The sequence below is a fragment of the Papio anubis genome, chromosome 4 (assembly GCF_008728515.1).
Source record: "Papio anubis isolate 15944 chromosome 4, Panubis1.0, whole genome shotgun sequence".
NCBI classification, from domain to species: Eukaryota; Metazoa; Chordata; class Mammalia; order Primates; family Cercopithecidae; genus Papio; species Papio anubis.
Window position 1 is genome coordinate 14,713,092 of NC_044979.1, and position 22,668 is coordinate 14,735,759.

The window sequence follows — 22,668 nt, forward strand, 5'->3', positions numbered from 1 at the left end:
AAGGTAAGTTTTCTAGAAAAAATAAATCAAGGGAAGAAGGAGTGGGAGTGTGGGTCAGGAAGGAAGTTTGTTGTAACAAATACGTCAGTCATGTAAATCTCGTTGAAGAGATGATGGTTGAATGAAAAATCAACAGAGGTGAGGAAGTGGCTAAGGAAAGAGCATCCCAGAAAAAGAGTGTAGTTAGAAAACAGGCCCATCTCCACAAAAAATACATTGGATTTTATTTTTAGTAAATGCAGGGTGTGAGCAGGGTAATGACATGGCCTGAGTTATATTTTAAAAGGTTCCCTCTGAGTGCTGGGATGTAAGAGTGAAGCAGAGAAACTTGTTGAAGGCTACTGCAGTAACCCAAGTGGGAGACGGTGGTGTTTCATACCACAGAGTGACCACAGAGGTGAGAAGTGATCATATTCTGCACATATTTTGAAGGTAGGGGCAACAGGATATTTTTGCAGATTTGAGTCAGGTATGAAAAAAAGGAGTGATGAATGGACTCATCACTGCAATGAGGAAGTTACCATGAACTGAGACGAGGAAGGCATGAACAGAGCGATACAGAGTGAGAGTGGCTGGGAGTCAGGAACTCAGCATGAGAAAAACATGAGAATGAAACTCTGTGTCTGATTACTTTTCAGAGTAATGGAAAATAAAACAATTTTATCTTTTTAGCTAAAAAAATAAAAATAAAAACATGCCGAGTGTTGTTGAAGTTGTACATAAGGAATGATTGTGCACTGAAGTAGGAGTATAGAGTTATAAAGCCATTCTAGAGATCACTATGATCTAGCAACTTGGTTCCTGTGGAAATACACCCAAGAAATTTTCACACAGTTCTTTAAGTGAGCCTGTAGCGTGATATGAATGCCAGGGTGCTGGGGAGTTGGATATTTAGCTACCAGGAATGATAGCTAGAATATTGTGAACACCGTGGATTCATAATAGATCACTGTGAACAATTAGAAGCAGTAGACTAGCAATATGTATGAATCTTTATATTGTTGAGGCTGGGCATGGTGGCTCACCTCTGTAATCCCAGCACTTTGGGAGGCCAAGGCGGGAGGACTGTCTGAGCTCAAGAGTTCCTGACCAACCTGGGCAACATGGTGAAACCCCATCTCTAGCAAAATACAAAAAATTAGTTGGCCATGGCAGCATGTGCCTGTAGTCCCAGCTACGTGGGAGGCTGAGGGAGGAGAATTGCTTGAACCCAGAAGACAGAGGTTGCAGTGAGCTGAGATAGTGCCACTGCACTCCAGCCTGGGTGACAGAGTGAGACTCCATCTCAAAACAAACCAACCAACAAACAAAAAAAAACAATAAAAAACACAGTGTTGAGTGGAGAAAATGAATACATAGAATCAGATAACAACATAACGCATTTTTTTAAAAAATGGATAAATTCACTCTCAAAACATATTTATTGCATTAATAAATTAGAATAGCTGGCCAAAAGACCAGGAAGAAACAGACATTACAAGTAAGACATAAGAGAATTAATGCAATATGCAGCATAACAATGTTTTGCTCAATGACTGACCTCATATACTATGGTGGTCCCATAAAATTATAATGGAGCTGAAAAATTCTTATTGCCTAGTGACTTCGCAGCTACCAGAACGTTGTAGCAACACATTACCTTTTCTATGTTTAGATATATTTGGAAACACAAATATTTACCACTGTGTTAAAATTGCCTACAGTATTCAGTACAGTATTATGCTGTACAGGTTTGTAAACTAGGAGAACAGGCTATACCATGTAGCCTAGTTGTGTAGTAGGCTATGCCATCTAGGTTTATGTACCAATGGTACACAACTCTATAGTGTTTGCATAATGACAAAATTGCCTAATGACACATTTCTCATAGCATGTCTCTGTCGTTAAACAATACATGACTGTAATAAATTTTCAAAAATTAGTAAGAGGTCCCTCGTGTTATTCCATATACTGACAAGTATTATTAACCAACTATCTCTGCACATGAGATTTTTAAAAGCCTTATTTTCTAATATCTTAATTCTAACATATATGATCTCTATACACTTCATAAAAGGCAACTCCTAAAATAGCAAAGAACATGTCCATTGATAAATTATTCAATGAGCATGAATTTAACAGCATTGTTAGGCACTGTGACTACAAGGAGCATCCACCTTGCTCTCAAGAAGCTTACAGTCTAACTTGCCAAGACAACACTGCCCTTTCCACTGCAAAAGCAGGTTTTCTTCTTTTGAAAAGTAGGGGATCAAAACAGCTTTATTTTTGAAAATTTGCACAATTTTTAGCAGAGTTATTGATGACAGTAATCTATAGAATTCAAAATTTCCAGTGAAAGGCAATGTGTATAAATAAATTAGATTAAGTCTAAGATTTCACACACAAATATCTTGTAGGTCTAGAATCATTTTCTCCATCAATGCATATGACTTGTAGAAAAACACATTTTCTTTTTATAGAGATTTATCTGTTTTCTCCCAACCCTTGATGGATGAACACATGCAGTGAAAGAGGGGAGACAGGATGCAGGTGCAAACGGGGAGGGAATAGCAGCTGGACCATAACAGGCCCTGCACAGGAAGAGTTTGCATTTTGTTCTAAGCAGGAGATGTAGCCTAATTTATTTTCTCAGATAAAGGTGCCCTCGCCAGGTCAAAGGGCCCGGGTTACCCAACAAATAAATTGCAGCAAAAAGAAAGAGTTGGAGGGGACCTACAGGTTGAATAGACTTTGAAGACACACGAAGTGGAAATGTGCAGAACTAAACTAGATGGACTAGGGATGTTCATTTGGGCACTAAAGCCATAAAGACGTGTAAGAAAGTGATTACTACAAAGATCAGCATAGTAGTTACTATTGGGAAAAGGGGTTGGGTGATTAGGATGAGGCACATGGAGGGGCTTCTGCAGTAGCTGGTAGTTCTATTTTTCATCTGAGCAGTGCTTACAAGCAGGTTGGCTAATAGTAATTCACTAAGTTACACAAGCGTTTAGTGTGGTTTCCTGCTTCTGTATTTTATTTTACATAAAAACAAACAGTAATTTAAAAATTAAGCTATTGTGTAAAGAATAAAATGTAGAAAGTAGAGATGGAAACAGAGAAAGCAGATCAAACGTATAATTGTTGATAAAGCTAACAGAATTCATTGACAATTAGATGTAAAGGGAAGGAATCCAGAATTATTGTGAGTGTGTTCCTTTTACTGAGATAGTGACGGTATACTGGGGCAAGAGACGAGCAGTTTGCCGTAGAGGAAGCAAGCACAGTAGTACCAGTTTAGCCATGTTAAGAATGTGATTCATTTTTCATAACTGTTATTAAGCAAGCAATTGGACACATGTGTTTGGAGCCCATGAGAAAGATCTTGTCTATTCTGGAACTAAGAAAATTAAGAACTTCATTATAGATGTGTGGATAGAAAGGTGATAGATGCCATGAGTCTGGGTAAGATCACTTGGAGCAGACAGAGAACAGCAAGCCACTATATCCACAGTAATTTTATAAAGCCCATTTTGAATAACCATATGGGAGAGAGAGGATTGCATAATACTTAGGCCTATAATTTACCCTAAAAATCTTTTTTAAGTAGTTGAATATCTACTCTATGCCAGCCACTCTGCCAGGTATTTTTAAAAGATTATCTATAATCTTCAAAATCATCACACGTTAGGTATTATGGCTTCTTTTAATAGCTGAGGGAACTAGAGGTCAGAGATGGTTGAAAGCCACATTGTTGGTGAGAGGTAGAGTCAAGACACAAAGTGTGGCTGGTCTCACTCAGAAGCTCTTCGCCCTGTCCACATTATATTTCCTGAAACAAAGGAGGCGTGTGAAGTCTAGGAGGCTAGATTTCCAAGCGGACCCCAGTTTCACAATTGGAATTTTTTGTTTTTGTTTTCTTTTCACATATTTAACAAGGCTGTGATTCTTAGAGCTATAGTGCCAGAGCCAGTGTACAAAAACATGCTCCCCTTGGTCTACCTTGTCAGAAAATCTTAGGAGAAAGGACATAGCAATCATTTCTTCTTTGTAATGTCTTCCTTTGGACTGTTGGAAGGGAGGAGAAATTCATTGAATCTTCATCCTTTTTCACTAAATTTTTGCAACACTCTTTGTAAGACACTCCGAACGTCATTGTTCCTCAGGCTGTAGATTAAGGGATTAAGCATTGGAGTCACAACAGCATAAAAGAGGGCAATCATCTTCTCCTGTTCCATGGAGGAGTCACCCACAGGTCTCACGTAGGTGAAGATTGTAGCCCCAAAGCACATGCAAACCACAGTGAGGTGAGAGGCGCAGGTCCCAAAGGCTTTGCGGCGCCCCTGAGCAGAAGGAATGCGAAGAATGGTAGCAACTATGCGAGCATAGGAGAATAGGACCAGTGAACAGGGAAGCAGGATCACCAGAAACCCTGAGATGGCCACCATGGCCTTGTTGAAGGAGACGTCCACACAGGCTAGCCGTAGCACTGCTAAGGTCTCACAGGCAAAGTGATTAATAACATTGTGACACAGGGGAAGCTGGAAGGTGATAATTGTTTCCATCAGTGAATTTGAGAAGCCGGCCACCAGGCAGCCGGCCGCCAGCCCCAGGCACAGCCCTCCATGCATGATGAGCGTGTAGTGCAGTGGGTGGCACACGGCCACGTAGCGGTCATAGGCCATGGCCCCCAGCAGGAAGAACTCCATGCTGCCCATTGCCAAGGAGACACACAGCTGGAGCACACAGCTGTGGAATGGTATAGACTTCCGGGCTGAAAGAAAGTGAACAAGCATCTGTGGGACAGTGCTATTGGTATAACAGATGTCCACAAATGACAGGACATCAAGGAAGAAGTACATGGGTGTATTGAGTCTGCTGTCCAGCCTGATAAGGAGGAGGATGAGGAAGTTCCCCAGCACAGTCACCAGATACATGGCCAGGAACAGGACAAAGAGGAAGACCTGAGTCTCCCAGGCACTGGACAATCCGAGCAGAATGAATTCACACATCCATGTCTGGTTTTCTCTACCCATGAGCCTCTGAGGACCAAACCCAAGTCATAAATAGTAAGTCCCAGAACTTCAGGGTGGCGGAGGCTTTATGAGGTCATTTACACCAGGTAGCCCATCTAATATTAAGTGATGTGGTTTTCCAGATTATATACATCTCCTTGAAGGTTCTGGCCACAATAGAACCTGTAGATGTTCGCATTCGTTGAGGAAAAAAACCTCTTCTTCCTTAAGTGGGGAAGATTTTATTAAAATGAGTGGACACTTGACTTAAAAAGATCGACTGTGAAACTGGAATCTCTTCTTTTACATCCAATTTCTAATTATAAAGTTTGCTTACTTCTTTGTTGGATACCCGTTTTTCCCTCCTTACTGTCTCAGAATCCATAGTAAAGTAACCTACCAGTTACGAACACATTTTAAATTTTTTGATCTCTGAATTCCCTGACTACAAAACTATGTTGCCCCATTTTTATCCATTTATAATTAGAAACTTGGGGCTTCATCTTAGAAAGCAAACATAAAATAGATTTTTAAGTGATAAAAAACTGTCAAAAGTCTCTTATCTGGATGATAAGGTAAGAGGAAAGAATGCCCAATGTCATTTTCATCCTCCTGCAGAAAAGTAGCAGAGTATGTGTTCACAGCAGGCTATGACTGTCCAGAAACTATATGTCAGTGATGCACCTACTCTCTTCCCTAATAAATGATAAGAACTTACATATTTGCTAGAAGTATTAGCCTATTAACTGAGAGATAATGGTCATCTAGTTGCATATTCCCACTTGTTCTATTTGCATTATGTCTTGAATAGTGACAGTTTGGAGACCATAGTGTGATGGAAAATAATTAACTGAAATTAACTCATTGATTATCTCTCGCTCTCTTTCTCCCAATTCCCTTTATTCTTGCTCTCATCTCAAATACTTTGCTGTTCCACTCCCTTGGAAAACTTTGTCTTCTCTTATCTCTGTACTGTTCTCCTTCTATTGTGGCTCACAGAACCAAAAGGTAACACTCTAGCCTGCTCAATACCATCTCCAAACTTTCTAATACTGATGATAAACAGTATTTTGGAAAGTTCAAGGGCTCTAGTATTCAAAAATGCTCTTTGAAACTCTTAGTAATCTGTGTTTGCACCTTATTCAAATCACAAATGATTTGGAAACATTTTATGGTCTTACCAAAACCTACTCTAAATTTCCCACATATTCTATTTTTTAATTACTCTGTCTTGTGGCAAAAGAAAATGAAACTTAGACCCAGATGTTCCAACCAAATACTACCTACTTTCCATCTGTGGTCAGGTAGTGCCATTAACTGCAGATAAATAGGGTGTCCAGAGCACTTGGATAAGCTAGCGGACAAAAAGTCAATGGACATTTGGATATGATAATCCTTTATTCACCTTTGAATAAATTAAGCTTCATAAACCATTCCTATCCCAAGAGATAATTTAGGTAAGTTACAATGAGAGGAGGCAATAAAATTACTAAATGTTTTTTAATTCTTTAAAATGTACTCTAAAGCTTCAAAAGATTAATAAATCACTTCATAATATTTCTATCAAAGAAAGAAGAAACCTACCCTTTTTAAATCCCTAATGAATAAAATAGTCAAATTATGAAAGCATAACTGGCAGGTACTGCAGGTAAAAAGAGAGACACGCCTCATCTCAAAGGGGAAAATCAATGCCTGGGACCTGTCCATATGACTTGGCCATAAACAGACAATATGTTATAAACTAGTTTTGAAAATTCAATGGAGTAGGAGTCAGTTCTACTATGACCTATGAAACAATTTATATAAAGGAATTTCATCAGCAAAGGGTTGAAACTAACAGAGAAGGGTACATTTGATGATGCCTTAATGGATCTCAGGTACCAAATAAGGAAACCTGGTTGAAAAAACCATCTGACATTAATCTCTTGGAGTTTTAAACCTCTTACTTCTTAACAAAAATAAAAATAGTTAAAGGTTCGACAAAATTTAGTAATCCCTGATTTTTGGCCAGTAAGGCCCAAGAAGGTATTGATTAAAGATAAAATAAAAATACCTGCAGTTAGCATGTCATACTTCTGCATCATCTTCGTTATTTTTTTATTTTTTTTTACGGCCTCTTCCTGGGAGTGTATGAACTGCTTTGCCAATGAATTTGCATTTACCAGTTCATCTCTCATTAACTCGTTTCTTGATCTGTCTAAAGGGAGCATAAGTGCAAATCTTTCCTAATTCATTGGAGGGCGGCAATATACGTATCCTTAATGAAATAAGAATACAATGCTAAGGGTAAAAATAATGATTTCTTAAGAAAAAAAACAAAGAATAAAATAATAAAGCTTAAAACATTTTTGAAAATGTGGTATGTAAATAAAAGTTAAGCGGATTTTCTAAAGTAAGGTGGCAATGTTATAATTGACAATAATAGTGAAGGCGAACGGCATTCCTGTATCACCTTTTCTTCCTGAGTTTATGATTCAAGCTTCCTATGGTGATGAATTACAAGTGTTCTTTTCAAAAAACAAAGCCACATGGAAAACTTGAGTTTTTCCCAAAATGTTGATTGGCTGAGTTGCTCTCCCAATCCCAACTTCCTTAGGTATAGCCACAGTGCTGACAGCAACATATGCTTTGGTTATTCTGATGAAGTTACCTTGTGACCATCATCATTTATGAGCCAGTCAACACAAACCTGTCCTCTAGTCCACATTTCCAGGAGTTAGTGCTGCTGTGTGCTGCAGTGGGATGCAGGAAACATTACCAGCTAAGCCTGGCGATTCCTGTGAAAGCTGTCAAAGCCTTATGCTGGGTGCTTCTTTTCTCAGAGGTATCTGAAAATAACTTCCTCCTCAATTTGGCTATTCAAGCTATGGTTTCTTGGAACCAATTGCCAAAATGAGACTTTTATCATTCCACCAACCAAATTCATTCCTATTGTCACATAAGGCTTAAAAGTCTAGGAAGCAGCTGTGTGTGTTAAGGAGGAAACCCTGGGTTCACGGCTCAAGGTTCTAATACAGCACTGGAGATGACAAGAGGTCAGCACTACCCCAGGAAGAGAGGGCTGGGCAAGAGGCAGGATTTAGAAGTTATTTTCTTTCCCCTCAGAGAGAAAATCTCTGCAGGCCAATTATGCTGTGTTTATTAGGTTTCTCTTACTTTTTCTTCTTTTTTTTTTCTTTCATTTTTCCCCTTCATTTCTTTTTCCTTCATTCAGGAATTTCAATATGGTGACTTCTTCACCTTAAACTCTTACATATACATTTAAGAGAATTTACAAATAAGAATTTAGTGTTTCCTGAGCCCAAAACATGAGAAGAGAATTCAAAGTCCCAGTTCCCCAGGGGACATTCTTCTAAGCCTTTGTTGAAGTTTCACTTTGAGGAAGCTGTAACTTGCCCATGATGTTCTGTCCATACACTCATGATTTGGAATATTTGACCCAAGTGTCTAGTTATTCATGGATCATCTATACGACCTTTGAACATTATCTTCTTTAACATGACACTTAAGTTGTGCATTATTTGTGATCAAATATCTTTTCACAACTGATGCAACTGTTTTGTGAAACCTTTCTCATTCTGACTCCTGAAAGAGTACTTCAATCTGTCAAATTATTTAACTATGTATATAGTGCTTAACCCTTATATTCTGCAAATACCACAGAAATTTACTACATACTTTAAGCATCTCAAATTATATATCCATTGTGTTAGATATGTGCGTTGTTTCTAGTTTGTAGCTAGTAAAAACAATACTGCTATGAACATTCATAGACACATACAACACACTCATCTTTCATCCCACATATGTACCCATTTCAGTTGCCTGGTAGTGTAATTGCTACATCACAAGTTAAATGCACGCCCAACATTAGCTAACATTGTCAGTTTACCAAAACAGTTGTATAAATTAAATTTCCATCAACTACACATTAGGATTTTTATTTTTGCTTCATCCTTTCTCTACCCTTGTTATTGTCAGTTTTTTTTCCTTTTTAACCATTCTCATAGGTACATAGTAGTATCTCACTGTGATTATATTTTACATTTCCCTAATGACTAACAGCGTTGTACGTATTTTCAAATATTTATTGGCCATTTGGATATTCCATTTTGTGAAATGTATATGCAATATTTTGCCCAGTTTTCTACTGGGCTATCTCTCTTTTTCTTATAGATTTTGGCTCGCTATATATTTTGAATGTAAGTCATCTGTCATAAAATATTTTCTTCCATGGTGTGGCTCGCCTTTTTACTCTCTTCATTGTGCTTCTGATGAATTGATTCTCTTAATTGTAATGTAGTTTTATATATCAATTGTTTTTCATATAGTTCTAACGTTCTGTGTCCTGAATGAGAAAACTTTGTCTACCACAATTCATCTTTGTCTATTCACAATTGCTTCTTCACTACTCCCATGTGTTGCCATAAACCAAATTTCAATTTATTGTGTAGGTTTTTATTTCTAGGCTCTAGGCTCTTTTTTTCTGTCCCATTGGTCTGTTTATTTATCGCTATACCAATACTACATTTTCTTCATTACTATAGTTTTATAATAAATCTTGTTTTATCATAGTGTAAATCCTCCAACTAGATTCTAAATTTTTAAATCGTCTTGACACTTCAGGCCATATAAATTTTTAATATGATTCTAAAATGTTCTCAAAAATTTCCAGGACAATAACTTGCTAAGATTTTAATTTGATTTTCATTGAATCTGAAAATCCATTTGGGGGAAGTGACATTTTTATGGTATTGTGTCTTCCAATCCATGTAAAAGTTATATTCTTCCATGTATTTTGTATCTGAATTTTTAATCTATATATACGTGTTGTAGATCTCTCATTAGATTTGTTCCCAGATTTGAAGTTTTGAAATGTTGTTTTAAACAGTGTCTTTTAAATTACATGAAAATATAATTAGCCTTTCTATATTGAATACATGAAATGGCTTTTGTGGATGACTGGTGTCATTTCTATCTTATATATTTGGTAGAATTCCTTGAAGAAACACTTGATTTAAAATAATTATTTGAAGGAAAATTCTTAAACACAGATTCGAATTTCTTAAATATAAGACACATGATTTCTTCATGTGTCCATTTTGGTAAGGTTTTTTTTTCATTATTTTTATTATTTTTTTTTTTTTTTTTTTGAAATTTCTCTGTCCCATCAAACATTCAAATTTATGGGCCTAAATTTGTTAATATTTTCTTATATTTTCTAATTTATATAGAAACTGTGATAATGTGTCTTTTTCTTTTGCTGACATTGTTTTTTCTTTCCAGTTCTCTCTATCCCCTCTATTTTGATTAGTCTGGGCAATAGATTTTAAGTTTCACTAGAAAATAGTTTAAAATCATTTGATGCAAGGAGGACAACAAATAATCCAAATAGATTATGATACCAAAACACAGGCAACAAAAGGAAACATACGGAAGTGGGATTTCTTCAAACTAAATGTTTTCACAGGGCAGATGGAACAATCGACAGGATGAAAAAGCCACCTATGGAATGGGAGAAAAGAGTTGCAAACCATGTATCTGATAAGAAGTTTGTATCCAAAACATATAAAAAATGTAGACATCTTAATAGCAAAAAAACCCCACAAATAACCCAATTCAAAAACTGGCAAATAACTTGAATAGCTCTTTTCCCAGCGAAGACATAAAAATGACAAACAAGTATATGAAAAGGTGTTCAGTGACACCAATCATCAGAGAAATGCAAATCAAAAAACACAATAAGATATTACCTTACACCTGTTTGGATGACTATTATTAAAAAGATAACAGATAATAAGTGTTGGTGAAGGTGTGGAGAGAAGGAAGTCTTTGTATATTTGTAGGAATGTGTGTGGGAATTTGTGTGGAGAAAAGGAAATCTTTGTATATTTGTGGGAATGTGAACTGGTTATATCACTCCAGTATATGTTGGATGATGATATTTTATATTGGAATATATATTATATATAGGAATATTATTCAGCCATAAAAAAAGAAATCCTGTCATTTGTTACAGTGTAGATAAACCTGGAGGACATTATGGTAAGTGCAAAAATCTAGGCAAAATGTGAGATCTCACTTATATGTGGAATCTTAAAAAGTTAAACTCATAGAAGTAGAGAATAGAACCATAGTTTCTAGGGGATAGGATATGGGGAAATAGGGAGATGCTGGTAAAACGTTCCGTTATCAGATGAACAAGTTCTGGGTATCTAAGGTACAGCATGGTGGTGATGGGTGTGTTAATTAATTTCATGTGGTAATCATTATGTAATGTATAAATATACCAAATCATGTCATACTTCTTGAATATATACGATTTTTATTTATCAATTAAATATGGGGAAAAAAATACAAATAAGGGGTAGTCTCATCCTTAGAAAACACCATATAATTTAGCAAGTAACAGAAAGAAGACAATTATTTCCTCCTTTAAGAAGAAAATTCTTAATACTATAAAAGAAAACAAACATCATTTTAAAATTATCTTCAAATATATATGGAGAGAACTTTTAAAATATGTCGCTCTTCTGAGCTTCTGTAGTCCAGTGTGGAACAAGTTGATAAACAGCTAGGACCTTGAAAAATCCACGGCTATTACATCAGAACCACTTCGAAAAAAAATTACATGTGCTAGGAAAATAAATAAAATTTACCCCATCTTCTCTTTGAGAAGGAATGCTGATCTATTAAAAAGATTTGATTGCAACAATGTAGCAATGTATTTCACAGATCTATTTTGGAGTTCTATCAAATATTAAAAGAACACATACTTTCAAATTTGCACAAAATTTTCAAAAGAAAAAAATGAGGGATTATGGCATACCTAATTGTGTAAGATTATCATAACCATGATCCCAAAACTAGATAGGGAATATGAAAGAAAGAAAAATTCAGTCTGAATGGGGAAAATGGATAGAAAACTTTAAAAAATATATAGCAACCCCCATACATTCATGTATAAAAATATTTAATGCATCATACAAACTTGGTTTAACTCAAGACAAAAAAGTTTACTATTAGAAAATACTCGATTATTTGCCACATTATTAGTAAAAGAATAAAAGCCATATGATCATATTAATAGACACAGAAAGATATTTTAAAATTAATATATATTCATGATTTAAAAAAATATAGACCTTACTACTGATGAAATGCACATAAAGTAGATAAGCTTAGAAACAAAATAAAAATGTCATACCCCTATATATTAGTTTGTTCTTACACTGCCATAAAGAACTATCTGACACTGGGTAATTTATAAATAAAAGAGGTTTAATTGGCTAACGGTTCCACAGGCTGTACAAGAGGCATTGCTAGCGAGGCCTTAGGAAACTTACAATCACGGTGGAAGGATGAAGGGGAAGCAAGCACACATCCCTATGGTAGCAGGATACAGAGAGTGAAGGGGGAAGTGCTACATACTTTTAGACAGTCAGATCTTATGAGAACTCACTCACTATCATGAGAACAGCACGGAGAAAATTTGCCCCCATGATCCAGTCACCCGCCACGAGATTCCCCCCACAACACTGGTGATTATGATTTAACATGAGATTTGGGTGGAGACACAGAGCCAACCTATATCAACCCATCTTTTTTAACATTATACTGATAGTCCTAACCAGTAGAAGAACACAGGGAAAAAATATAATAATATCAGGATTGGGGAGAAAAAAATAATATTGTTATTTTATTTTCAGATTATATAATTTTCTATATAAATAACCTAAAAAAATCTACAGATAAATTATTATAATTATTAAAACAATTAAGCACGATCTTTGCATTAAATAAAACAATATCAGAAGCGATTGTGAATTCACCTTCTGGCCATGATAGAATAGCTGGGATGGTATTCATCTGACCTACAGAACTAGAAAACTGACCAGAATATATGAAGCAAAGGTTTTCAGACATTGGACAAAAGGCAGGGCAAAACAGTACTATCCCAGAGAAGGAAAATAAATGAGGTGAGTCATAAGTACCGTTGCTTATTTCCCGGAGAGAGTTACCAGGCCACAGCACAAAGAGAGGGAACTCAAATGGAGCCTATGGTCATCCTGAGTTGAGAAGACAAAATTTATAGTTTGGAGAAGAGTGACAAAGAGGAGAGCTAAAATGAGGGAAAACTTTCAATATCTGAAGATGGTTATCCTTCAATCTTTTGCTGACCTGATCTTTGCATAAATATGAGGAACCTTCCTAGGCCAAGGAAATAACCATCAGACCGAAGTAAAAAGACTAATCTTTAAAGCTAACACAAGGCTCGGAATAGTTCACGTGCTCTCCAGTGAGGATGGAAAGACCTCAAACACACAAGACATTGAGTAGAATCCTTAGAAAGGCATAGCCTCAGGAGCAGTGCAAATTGACCCTACACTTAACACTTGGCTGGACCCAACCTAACACCCCTTAAAAGCAAGACTCGATACGTGACCTAATTCCAAGCAGTTTAAGTGCCTCCCAGAGAAAAGAGAAAAATATTTAAAGGAAAACAAAAGTACTCGGCACCAAAAAACATGAAACTCACAATACTTACAATCCAATAAAAAGAAGTCCAGTCATGCAAAGTAGCAGAAAAAAAGTTCCCAGGACACAACATAAGGAGATGGAACCAAAACAAGCCACAATAAAGAGAAAAATCAATCAATAAAAACATATACAGAAATAACAGATGATATAATTAGAAGACAAGTACATTAAAATATCCATTATAAATAAATTTCACATTTAAGTTGGTACAGGAAAGCCTACACATAATGAGGAGAAAAAAACCCAAGATATTAATATCACAGGATCCTTGGGGTGTCACTTTGCCAGCTGTGGCCGGTGGCACCTTTGCCCAAGTTTTGCTCAGGCTCGCTGGTCTTGGTCCACCCGCTCAGACTGGCAGGCTGAGTTCAGTTTTCACTACCGGCCTGGATCCCATGCCTGCCAAGGGTGAGCCAGGCATAGAGCAGTGAGGTGTGTGTGAGTGAGCAAGCTTGGGTCTGGCCTCTATGCACACCCAGGCAAGTCAGCTATGGCAGGGTGGGCAGCTCCAGATGCTGACATTGGTGCCAGTTCTCTGTCAGGCTGCAGCTGGAGCAGGTGTACTGCAAGCAGCTTCCACAGCTGGCACTGGGCAACACGGTGGCACCTGGAAACTGGGAGACGCCAGGAACCATGGAGCCCCCAAGAGGGTGTTACAGCCTTGGCTCAGGGAGCTCCTAGGTCTGGGATCCGCGAAGGGTCACAGCTCTTTTTGCCTCTCTTCCCTCCTTCTCATTGCTCACAACATGGTGAGAAAAGGATGTGTTTTAGCCCTGTTTGTGTTACAGCTTCTCCAGTCCTGCCATTCGGCAGGTCCCAAGTTCTCGTCCTGTGTCGAGGAAGAATGAAGTATGCGGACAAGTGGAGCGTGAGCCAGGCAAAGAGGTGCTTGACTGAACAACAGAACAGCTCAGAGGAGACTCACAGTGGGTAGCTCCTCTCCACAGGCAAATTGTCCCACAGTGGGTAGCTCTTCCCTGCAGGCAGGTAGTCCCTGACATCTGCTCAGTTCTCAGCTGAGAGAAGATCCACAATGGGTAGCTTTTCTCCACAGGCAGGTTATCCCTACATTTACTCAAGTTTGGCTGAGTCCAGGGGGTTTTATGAGCTTCAGAGGGAAGGAAGTGCATGCTGATTGGTCCATGGGCAGCCATGGGGTGGCATGAGAAAAGCACCGTAAGTTCTCATTCCGGTCTGCAGAACTGGCAGCTTGGACCCCAGGTTTCAGGCTGTCCCTGGCCTGAAGATGAGGTTTCACTGGGGACCCATCCTTTTCCGCCCAGGAGCCAGTCCGCCTCCTGCTGCCATGAAACTGCTGTCCACGGTGCCCATGGCACCCAGGCTGTTCATGCTGAGGGGTGCCTGCAGGCCCACGCTGAGCCACCCTTAGCCCCCTCTTGGCCTTCCTCCCATGCATGTTAAGCCGAGGTGGCAGGGGACTGGTGTGTCAGCGCTGCCCTGAGGACACGCACACCTGGCCGGGTCGTGACAGAGCCGGGGCTCAGCTACAGCTTTGCTCCAAAATTGGAAAGGGTACCAGTCACTGAGAACGCGGAGAGTCCAGGCAGTGGGAGCAGGCACTCTCTATCCTGTGGGGGACTGGGGGCTTCCTGGGCCCCCGAGAGTGCGGAGATGCCCAGGTCCGCTGCCGCCGCTGGGTGGCTGCAGCTGCACTCCTGAGGGTGGGGTTGCTGCCCCTCCAACTTGGAAGGGGGTGGGGCTTCTGCCTGTTCCTGGCTCCCGCCAACTCCACGGAGCTGCAGCCCCAGCCGCATGTCCGTCACTGCAGCCACTGCAGCCGGCGTCATGGCCGTGGCCGCTCCAGACAGGCTGCTGCTGCCATCATTAACACACCCAATTCAAACTACTAGGTGATGAAAAACACAATATCTAAGATTAAAAAAAAAAAAGGCAGTGGATAGAAGTAACAGCAGATTCGACACTGCAAAAGAAAAGATAGGAGAATTTGCTGATATAGCAATAGAAACTATCCAAAATGAAACAGACAGTTATAAAAGAGTGAAAAAGTTGAATGTGCTTCAATAAGTTGTGAGTCCTAGAGGGAAAAGGGAGGGATGAGGTGTGAGGGAAACATAATCAACAATTAAAAGCCCCACAATTTCAAATATGATAATAACAGTGAACCTGCACATTTAAGTAGCTCAACAAAACTGTGGCATAAAAAAATAAAAACATAACAAAGTGCTATATTCCTAAAATGTTGAAAATAAGTAATGAAGCAAAAATTACGAAAGGAGCCACAAGGAAAAAAGGCACATTGCATACAGAGGAACACAGATAAGACTTACAGAAGAACTGAAAGATGAAAAAAGTGCCAATCTAGAATTCTATGCCCAGAGAATATATATTTCAAAAATGAAAGAGAAATAAAGACCTATTTAGTTATACAAGTGCTACAAAAATGCAGAGCCAGCAGACAAAAGCATCGTAAGCAAAATTAAGGTCATAAATCAATGAAAAAAATAGTAAAGATTAAAGCCGAATTAATAAAACAAAACAGTAAAACAAAGAAAATCAAAGTTCTTTGCCCATTTTTAAAATTGTGGTTTTTTTGCTATTAAATGGTTTGAGTTTTTAAATGTTATCAAATGTATAGTTTACAAGTTAAAGAAGTCCAATTTATCGTTGCCTAACCCCAGATTGCTAAGTTTTTTCCCATGCTTTCTTCTAGAAGTTTTATGATTTTACTTTTACATTAATCTTCTAATCCACTAAGAGTTAGTTTTCCTATGTAGTGTATAAAAAAAAAAAAAAAAAATCCTTCCTTCCTTCCTTTCTTGATTGTTTGCTTCCTTCCTTCCTCCTTTCCTTTCTTTCCTTTTCTCCCCTTTCCCCCTTCCTTTCTCTTTCCTTCCTTCCTTCCTTCCTTCCCTTTTTCTTTCTTTATATGGGTGTCTAATTTTTCAAGCACCATGGTAGAAAAGATTATCTTTTCTCCTTTGAATTACCTTGGCATCTTTATCAAAAATCAATGGACTGAATTGGTGAATTTCATCTAGTTTTGGACTCTTGTCTATTCCATTAATCCGTATGTTTACCTCTGAAGAAATATTTCACTGTATTGACTACTGCAGTATATTGACTGTATTGACTAAGTTTTAAAATCAGTGAGTGTGTCAAGTTTGTTCTACATTCCAAAACTATTTTGTCCATCCTCAGCTTTTTGTTTTCATATAAATGTTAAGATCACATTGTCAAATTTTTGAAAAACTCCTGATAAGATTTTGACCAGGATTGTAATGAATTTACAGATCAAATTGGAGAGATTGCCATCTTAATAAAATATTGAATCTCTCAATCCTTGAACATGACATAAATATCTGTTTAGTTCTTCTTTAATGTCCCTCATTTTAAAAATGGTTTCCACTGTATAATCTTGCACATATTTAGCTTTCCCTTAAGTATTATTTCATGATTTTATGCTCTTTTACATGACACTTTGATCTAATTTTATTTCCTACTTGCTCATTGCTAAAAATAATGTGTATTATTTATTACTGACATGTATCCTTTGCCATTGTTAAATTCCCTTATTAGGTTTTTTTTAAATTTAATTTTTTATTTTTTTGAAACGGAGTTTTGCTCTTGTTGCCCAAGCTGGAGTACCTGCTGGGTTCAAGCGATTCTCCTGCCTCAGCCTCCCAAGTAGCCGGGATTCCAGGCGCCCACCACCACACCAAGCTAATTTTTTGTATTTTTTTAGTAGAGACAAGGTTTTGTCATTTTAACCAGGCTGGTCTCAAACTCCTGACCTCAGGTGATCTGCTTGCTTCAGCCTCCCAAAATGCTGGGATTACAGGTGTGAGCCACTGTGCCCAGCTCCTTATTAGTTTTGATAGGGCTTTTTTGTGGCTTCTTTGAGATTTTCTATGTAGATGATTATGTCATCTGTGAGTAAAGATAGGTTGACTTTTTTTCTTTTCTGATCTTTATTCTTTCATTTCTTTTGCTTTCCTTTTTTCAGTGACTAGAACCTAGAATATTGAAATGGCCTGCTGAGAGTGAGCGTCCTTGATTATTCCCAATCTAGGAGAGAATCATCTAATCTTTCACCATTAAGAATGATGTTAATTAATAGAATTTTGTTGATGTCTTTTTTGTATTTAGGAAATTCCCTTCTATTTCTAGATTATTTAATTTTTATCATTAATAGACATTGAATTTTGTCAAATGTTTTTATCACCTATGGAGATGAGCATTTTAAAAAATCTGTATGCTCTTAATATAGTGAATTACATTAGCTTATTTTTTAAAAGATTTTACTTTGAAGTAATTTTAGCATTACAGAAAATTTTCAAAAATAGCACAGAAAATGTCCATTAATATTCTCATCTTATGTAACTATAATACAAATCAAAGAACAGGAAACTAACATTGTTGCAACTGATATGATTTTGTTATTAGCTAAATTACAATGCTTAATTTAATTTCATCAGTTTCCCATTCATTTCTTTGGTCTTTGTCTTTTTAAAAAATTTAAGATGCTATCCAGGATCCCACATCGTATTTGCATGTTATTTCTCTTCAGTCTCCTTCCTTCTGTAGCAATTCTAGTCTTTCCTGGACTTTCATACCTTAACACTTTTGAAGAGTACTTTGCATTCCTGTGACAAAAGTAACTTGGAAATAAATAAGGATGGCATTACCACAAAGGGTCACAAAATGACTTTTGGAAATATTACATATTTTGTTTGTGGTTGTCATAAACTTTCATCAAAAACTCGGAGAACCATACACTTAAAATGGTGAATCTCACTGTGTGTACAATATGCACCATTAAACTTGATTTAAGAAAGAAAAGAGAAAAAGGACAAATAATGTTATAAAAAGGATATAAGTACTAATTCAGTAGACATTCAAAAGATAATCACCAAAGTTACGAAGAGATTTATGTCAGTAAATTTAAAAACTTAAAAATAGACAAATTCCTAGTAAAATGTAATTCATTAAAAGCTGATGGAATATAAAATAGCCCGAAAAATTCTCAGAAACATTAGAGAAATGAAATACTTATTAAAAGTATTCCCACAAAGCTAGTTATATGGGTAAGTTCTATCGAATTTTTACAAGGAATTTTTTCTGTCTTACATTCTTTGGAGTGGAAGTATGTGATTGTGTGTTACAAAATGTGGTGTTCTGAGGTAGTAAGTCAGGCAATATAGGTAAGCCTATGTTTTACTTGGCAATAGATATGCCCTGACATGGAACTTTTATTCTAAAGGAAGGGATGTTTCTTTCTAGTTGGAATGAAGCCTATGATATCATATGAGCCCCGTTTTCAGTCTTCTACTGACAATGGAAAGTTAGGCCAGATGATGTCTACACTTATTTCATATCTACATTATATAAGTTTATGACAATTTATCTTAAAGCAAAATTGTCATCACTCCACAGACTGCCTCCTTTTTTTTGATTTCCATATGCATGAACTATAGGATTATGTCCACTCGTTTAAAAAATCAAGAAATGTAACTGTCTCCTTTTTTTGATTTCCATATGCATGAAGTATAGGACATGTCCACTCATTTTAAAAACTAAGAAATGTCAAAAAAGTGTAAGAGACTGTTGAAAGCCACACTGTCTCCTTCCCCTTGTGTGTCTGCTTATGGTTCTTAAATTTATCACAGATTTGACTTTCACTTAATCTCTAGCCAGAGTACTTGGATAGCCCTTAGCACTTAGTGAATGGGCATAGAGAGTTATGCACTTACATAGTACTTAAATAATAGTTGGCATTTAGTATTTGTGATGGCCCTTAGCAAATTGTTTCTCTGTAAATTGGAGTGTGATAAAAATTTATTTTAAAGACTATTTCTGGTTGTATAATAAGCATCAGTAATTTTAAAGTACATAAAATACCAAGCGGGTTAAATGTTTTGTAGCCTTTCATGTTATCTTCTGATAATGGTTTCCTTATATTTGGAATGGGAATAATAATGCCAGCTCTCCCTATCTTACTACATAAAGGATAAAGAAACAAGGCTACAATGTTTATTGAGTATAAATATACCTTCTGGATTATGTGTCCCCCTCCCCATACTTGTGTTGAAGTCCTAATCCCTAGTACCTCAGAATGTGACTGTATTTGCAGATAAGGTCTTTAAAGAGGTAATTAAGCTAAAATGAGATTATTGGAATAGACACTGATCCAGCACGAGAAGTGTCCTTACAAGAGGAGGAGATTACGACGCAGACACACACAGAGGGATGACACCTACAAGGCAAGGAGCGAGCCCTCACAAGAAATCAACCTTGCCAACACCTGTATGGCAGACTTCTAACCTTTAGAGCAGTGAGAAAATACCTTTCTGTTATTTGAGCCACCTACGCTATGGTACTTTGCTATGGCACTTGTTACAGTAAATTAATAAAACAGAAGAAATGAGATGACAGACAAAAATGCACTTTAGCAATTAAAGCTATTCAAATGCAAAGTTATGTTGTCCAAATTAACAATAATAAAAGTAATGTCGATACCCATGTCTCTATGTGCTGATTTTGCTCTTAATTTTTTTTTCAATTTTTGCAGTTACAGGTTTTTATTTTTAGGAATAGAATTCAAAATAAAAAGAATGTATTTTTCAAAAAAATAAATAATGGTAAACTCTTTACAGTAAGCTCATCTGCTATATTTGTCTTCTTTGGAAAACAAGAGTCACTAACTGTAGAGCACCATAGCTGCATGGAGGTGTTTCTCACTTTGTCCTGTTCCACTTTGCAAAGAAAGTAAAAGATCTCTGAAGGGTAGGTGGTTTAGGAAGCCCTGGACGTAAAAGATTCTCCTATAAGATCTCTATTTGCCTACTGCTCGTAATAGTAACATTTTTAGAAGCAGCGTGGGAGAATGGTTCTGAGTGTAGACTCTAGATCCAGACAGCCTGAGTTTCAACTAAGAAAAGTGGTCAGGCACCGTGGTTCACGCAGCTACTGAGGCTCAGCTTTTCCTTGGCCAATACTGTCATTGTGTACAAACAACCTTTGGTTATATTGTGATCAGAGTGAAACAAGATCTTTAATTGATGTTTCTCCATGAATCACAAATATAATGCATGTGGCTACTTACATCACATATTATTGTGAGCAAACTTTCAATTGTGAAAATGCATTTGACCAAAAATATAACCTTTCTGAAATATGAAAAAATAACCAGTTATTCAGTGTAAGATCTAGGAATAGGTCCATGATTACAAACAATGTAACAGACCCAACAGTACAATAATATGGAACAGTTTCTTCCAATTACTATCAAGACAAAGAAATGGAGACTAAACAAGTGTGGCAGGGCTAAGGGGGCAGTGCCATACTCCACTTACCATGCTGCTATGACATAAAAATACCCCACATCTCACTCCCCAACTCAACAATTCAGCCTCCTACATAACATCCACAGTACATGCTACGTCATCTCCTTCCTGGTTGCCCGGGCAACGTAGTTTATGCCTGTCAGATCTAAGTTGGGTGGAGAACACTGAGGCAAAGCTGTTTTCTCTAAGTCATCTTGACGAGTCAAGTTGCCAGCTTTGATGTTAACCCAGAGAATTTCCATAATAGTTTCTTCCAGGCCCCCTTCACCTCTTTATTTCTTAGACTGTAAATCATAGGGTTCAGCATTGGTGTCAAAATGGCATAAAAGAGAGAGATCAACTTCTCCTGAAGGACAGAGGGACTGGAGTGGGGCTGGATGTAAGTGAAAATGGCCATGCCATAGCACAGGGCAACCACTGTGAGGTGAGAGGCACACGTGTGGAAGGCTTTCCTCCTTCCTTCTCTGGACTGGATCTTTAAGATGGTGGAGATGATCCGGATGTAAGACAAAAGAACCAGACATAAGGGTGTCATCAGAAGAACAATGCTAGACACCATGATGGTGACCTCGTTGGAGGAGGTGTCCACACAAGCCAGCCTGATCACAGCTAGAATTTCACAGAATATATGATCAATAAACTTGTTTGTGCACATGGGCAGCTGAAAGGTGATGGTGGTATGCATGAGAGAGTTAATGGATCCACTGACCCAGGATGTGATGGCCAACTTAGCACATAGCGCTCCATGCATGATGGCTGAGTATCGCAGGGGGTCACACACAGCCACATAGCGGTCATAGGCCATCACTGCCAGGAGAACAAACTCAATCCCACCCAAGGCCAGGGAGAAAAATAATTGGGCTGCACAGCTCTGCAACGAGATGGCTTTATGTTCTGCAAGAAAATGTGCCAGCAGCTGAGGGACGATGCTTGTGGCATAGGAGACATCGACAAGGGAGAGGTTGGTGAGAAAGAAATACATGGGAGTGTGGAGTCGGCTGTCCAGTCTGATCAGAAGGACAATGAGACAGTTCCCCAGCATGGTCACCATGTACATGACCAAGAATAGGACAAAGAGGGAGACCTGAGCGTCCCAGTCACTGGACAGGCCGAGGAGAATAAAGTCACTCGCCCAAGTCTGGTTATCTGTTCCCATTAAAATATTCAAGGATTATTAATCTGTGGAGAGAGTCAGAAAAAAACAGAAGCTGTTGAGTAACCATAATAATAACTTTTTTCTTTTTTTATTATACTTTAAATTCTGGGATACATGCGCAGAATTCAAGTTTGTTACATAGGTATACACGTGCCATAGTGGTTTGCTGCACCCATCAACCCATCATCTACATTAGCTATTTCTCCTAATGCTATCCCTCTCCTAGCCCCTCACCCCTCGACAGGCCCTGGTGCGTGATGTTCCCTTCCCTGTGTCCATGTGCTCTCATTGTTCAACTCCCACTTATTAGTGAGAACTTGTGGTGTTTGGTTTTCTGTTCCTGTGTTAGTTTGCTGAGAATGATGGTTTCCAGCTTTATCCATGTCCCTGCAAAGAACATGAACTCATTTTTTTTTAATAGCTGAATAGTATTCCATGGTGTATATGTGCCACATATTCTTTATCCAGTAAATCATTGATGGGCATTTGGGTTGGTTCCAAGTCTTTGCTATTGTGAATAGTGCTGCAATAAACATATGTGTGCATGTGTCTTTATAGTGGAATGATTTCTAATCCTTTGGGTATATACCCAGTAATGGGATTGCTGGGTCAAATGGTACTTCCGGTTCTAGATCCTTGAGGAATTAACTCA

General features: G+C 37.8%; 1 protein-coding gene and 1 long non-coding RNA gene across 2 annotated transcripts in view; one reads left to right on the forward strand and one right to left on the reverse strand.

Annotated features, from left to right (window-relative positions):
* The window catches only part of LOC110742917, a 38,287-nt gene extending 22,838 nt beyond the window's left edge, over positions 1-15,449 (forward strand). The window contains exon 2 of the long non-coding RNA XR_002521215.2: positions 14,324-15,449. This is a non-coding gene — a long non-coding RNA (uncharacterized LOC110742917). The remainder of the gene's footprint in view (positions 1-14,323) is intronic.
* Positions 15,450-20,847: 5,398 nt separating this feature from the next.
* Positions 20,848-22,116, reverse strand: LOC101014729 (olfactory receptor 2F1). Its single transcript, XM_021936364.2, has one exon. It carries the CDS (start codon positions 22,014-22,016, stop codon positions 21,063-21,065), a length of 954 nt encoding a protein of 317 aa, XP_021792056.2. The 5' UTR covers positions 22,017-22,116; the 3' UTR covers positions 20,848-21,062.
* Positions 22,117-22,668: the final 552 nt, after the last annotated feature.

What these genes read in the sequence shown, in the direction of transcription:
- LOC101014729 (XM_021936364.2), bottom strand. Translation starts at nt 22,016, where the DNA reads ATGGGAACAGATAACCAGACTTGGGCGAGTGACTTTATTCTCCTCGGC.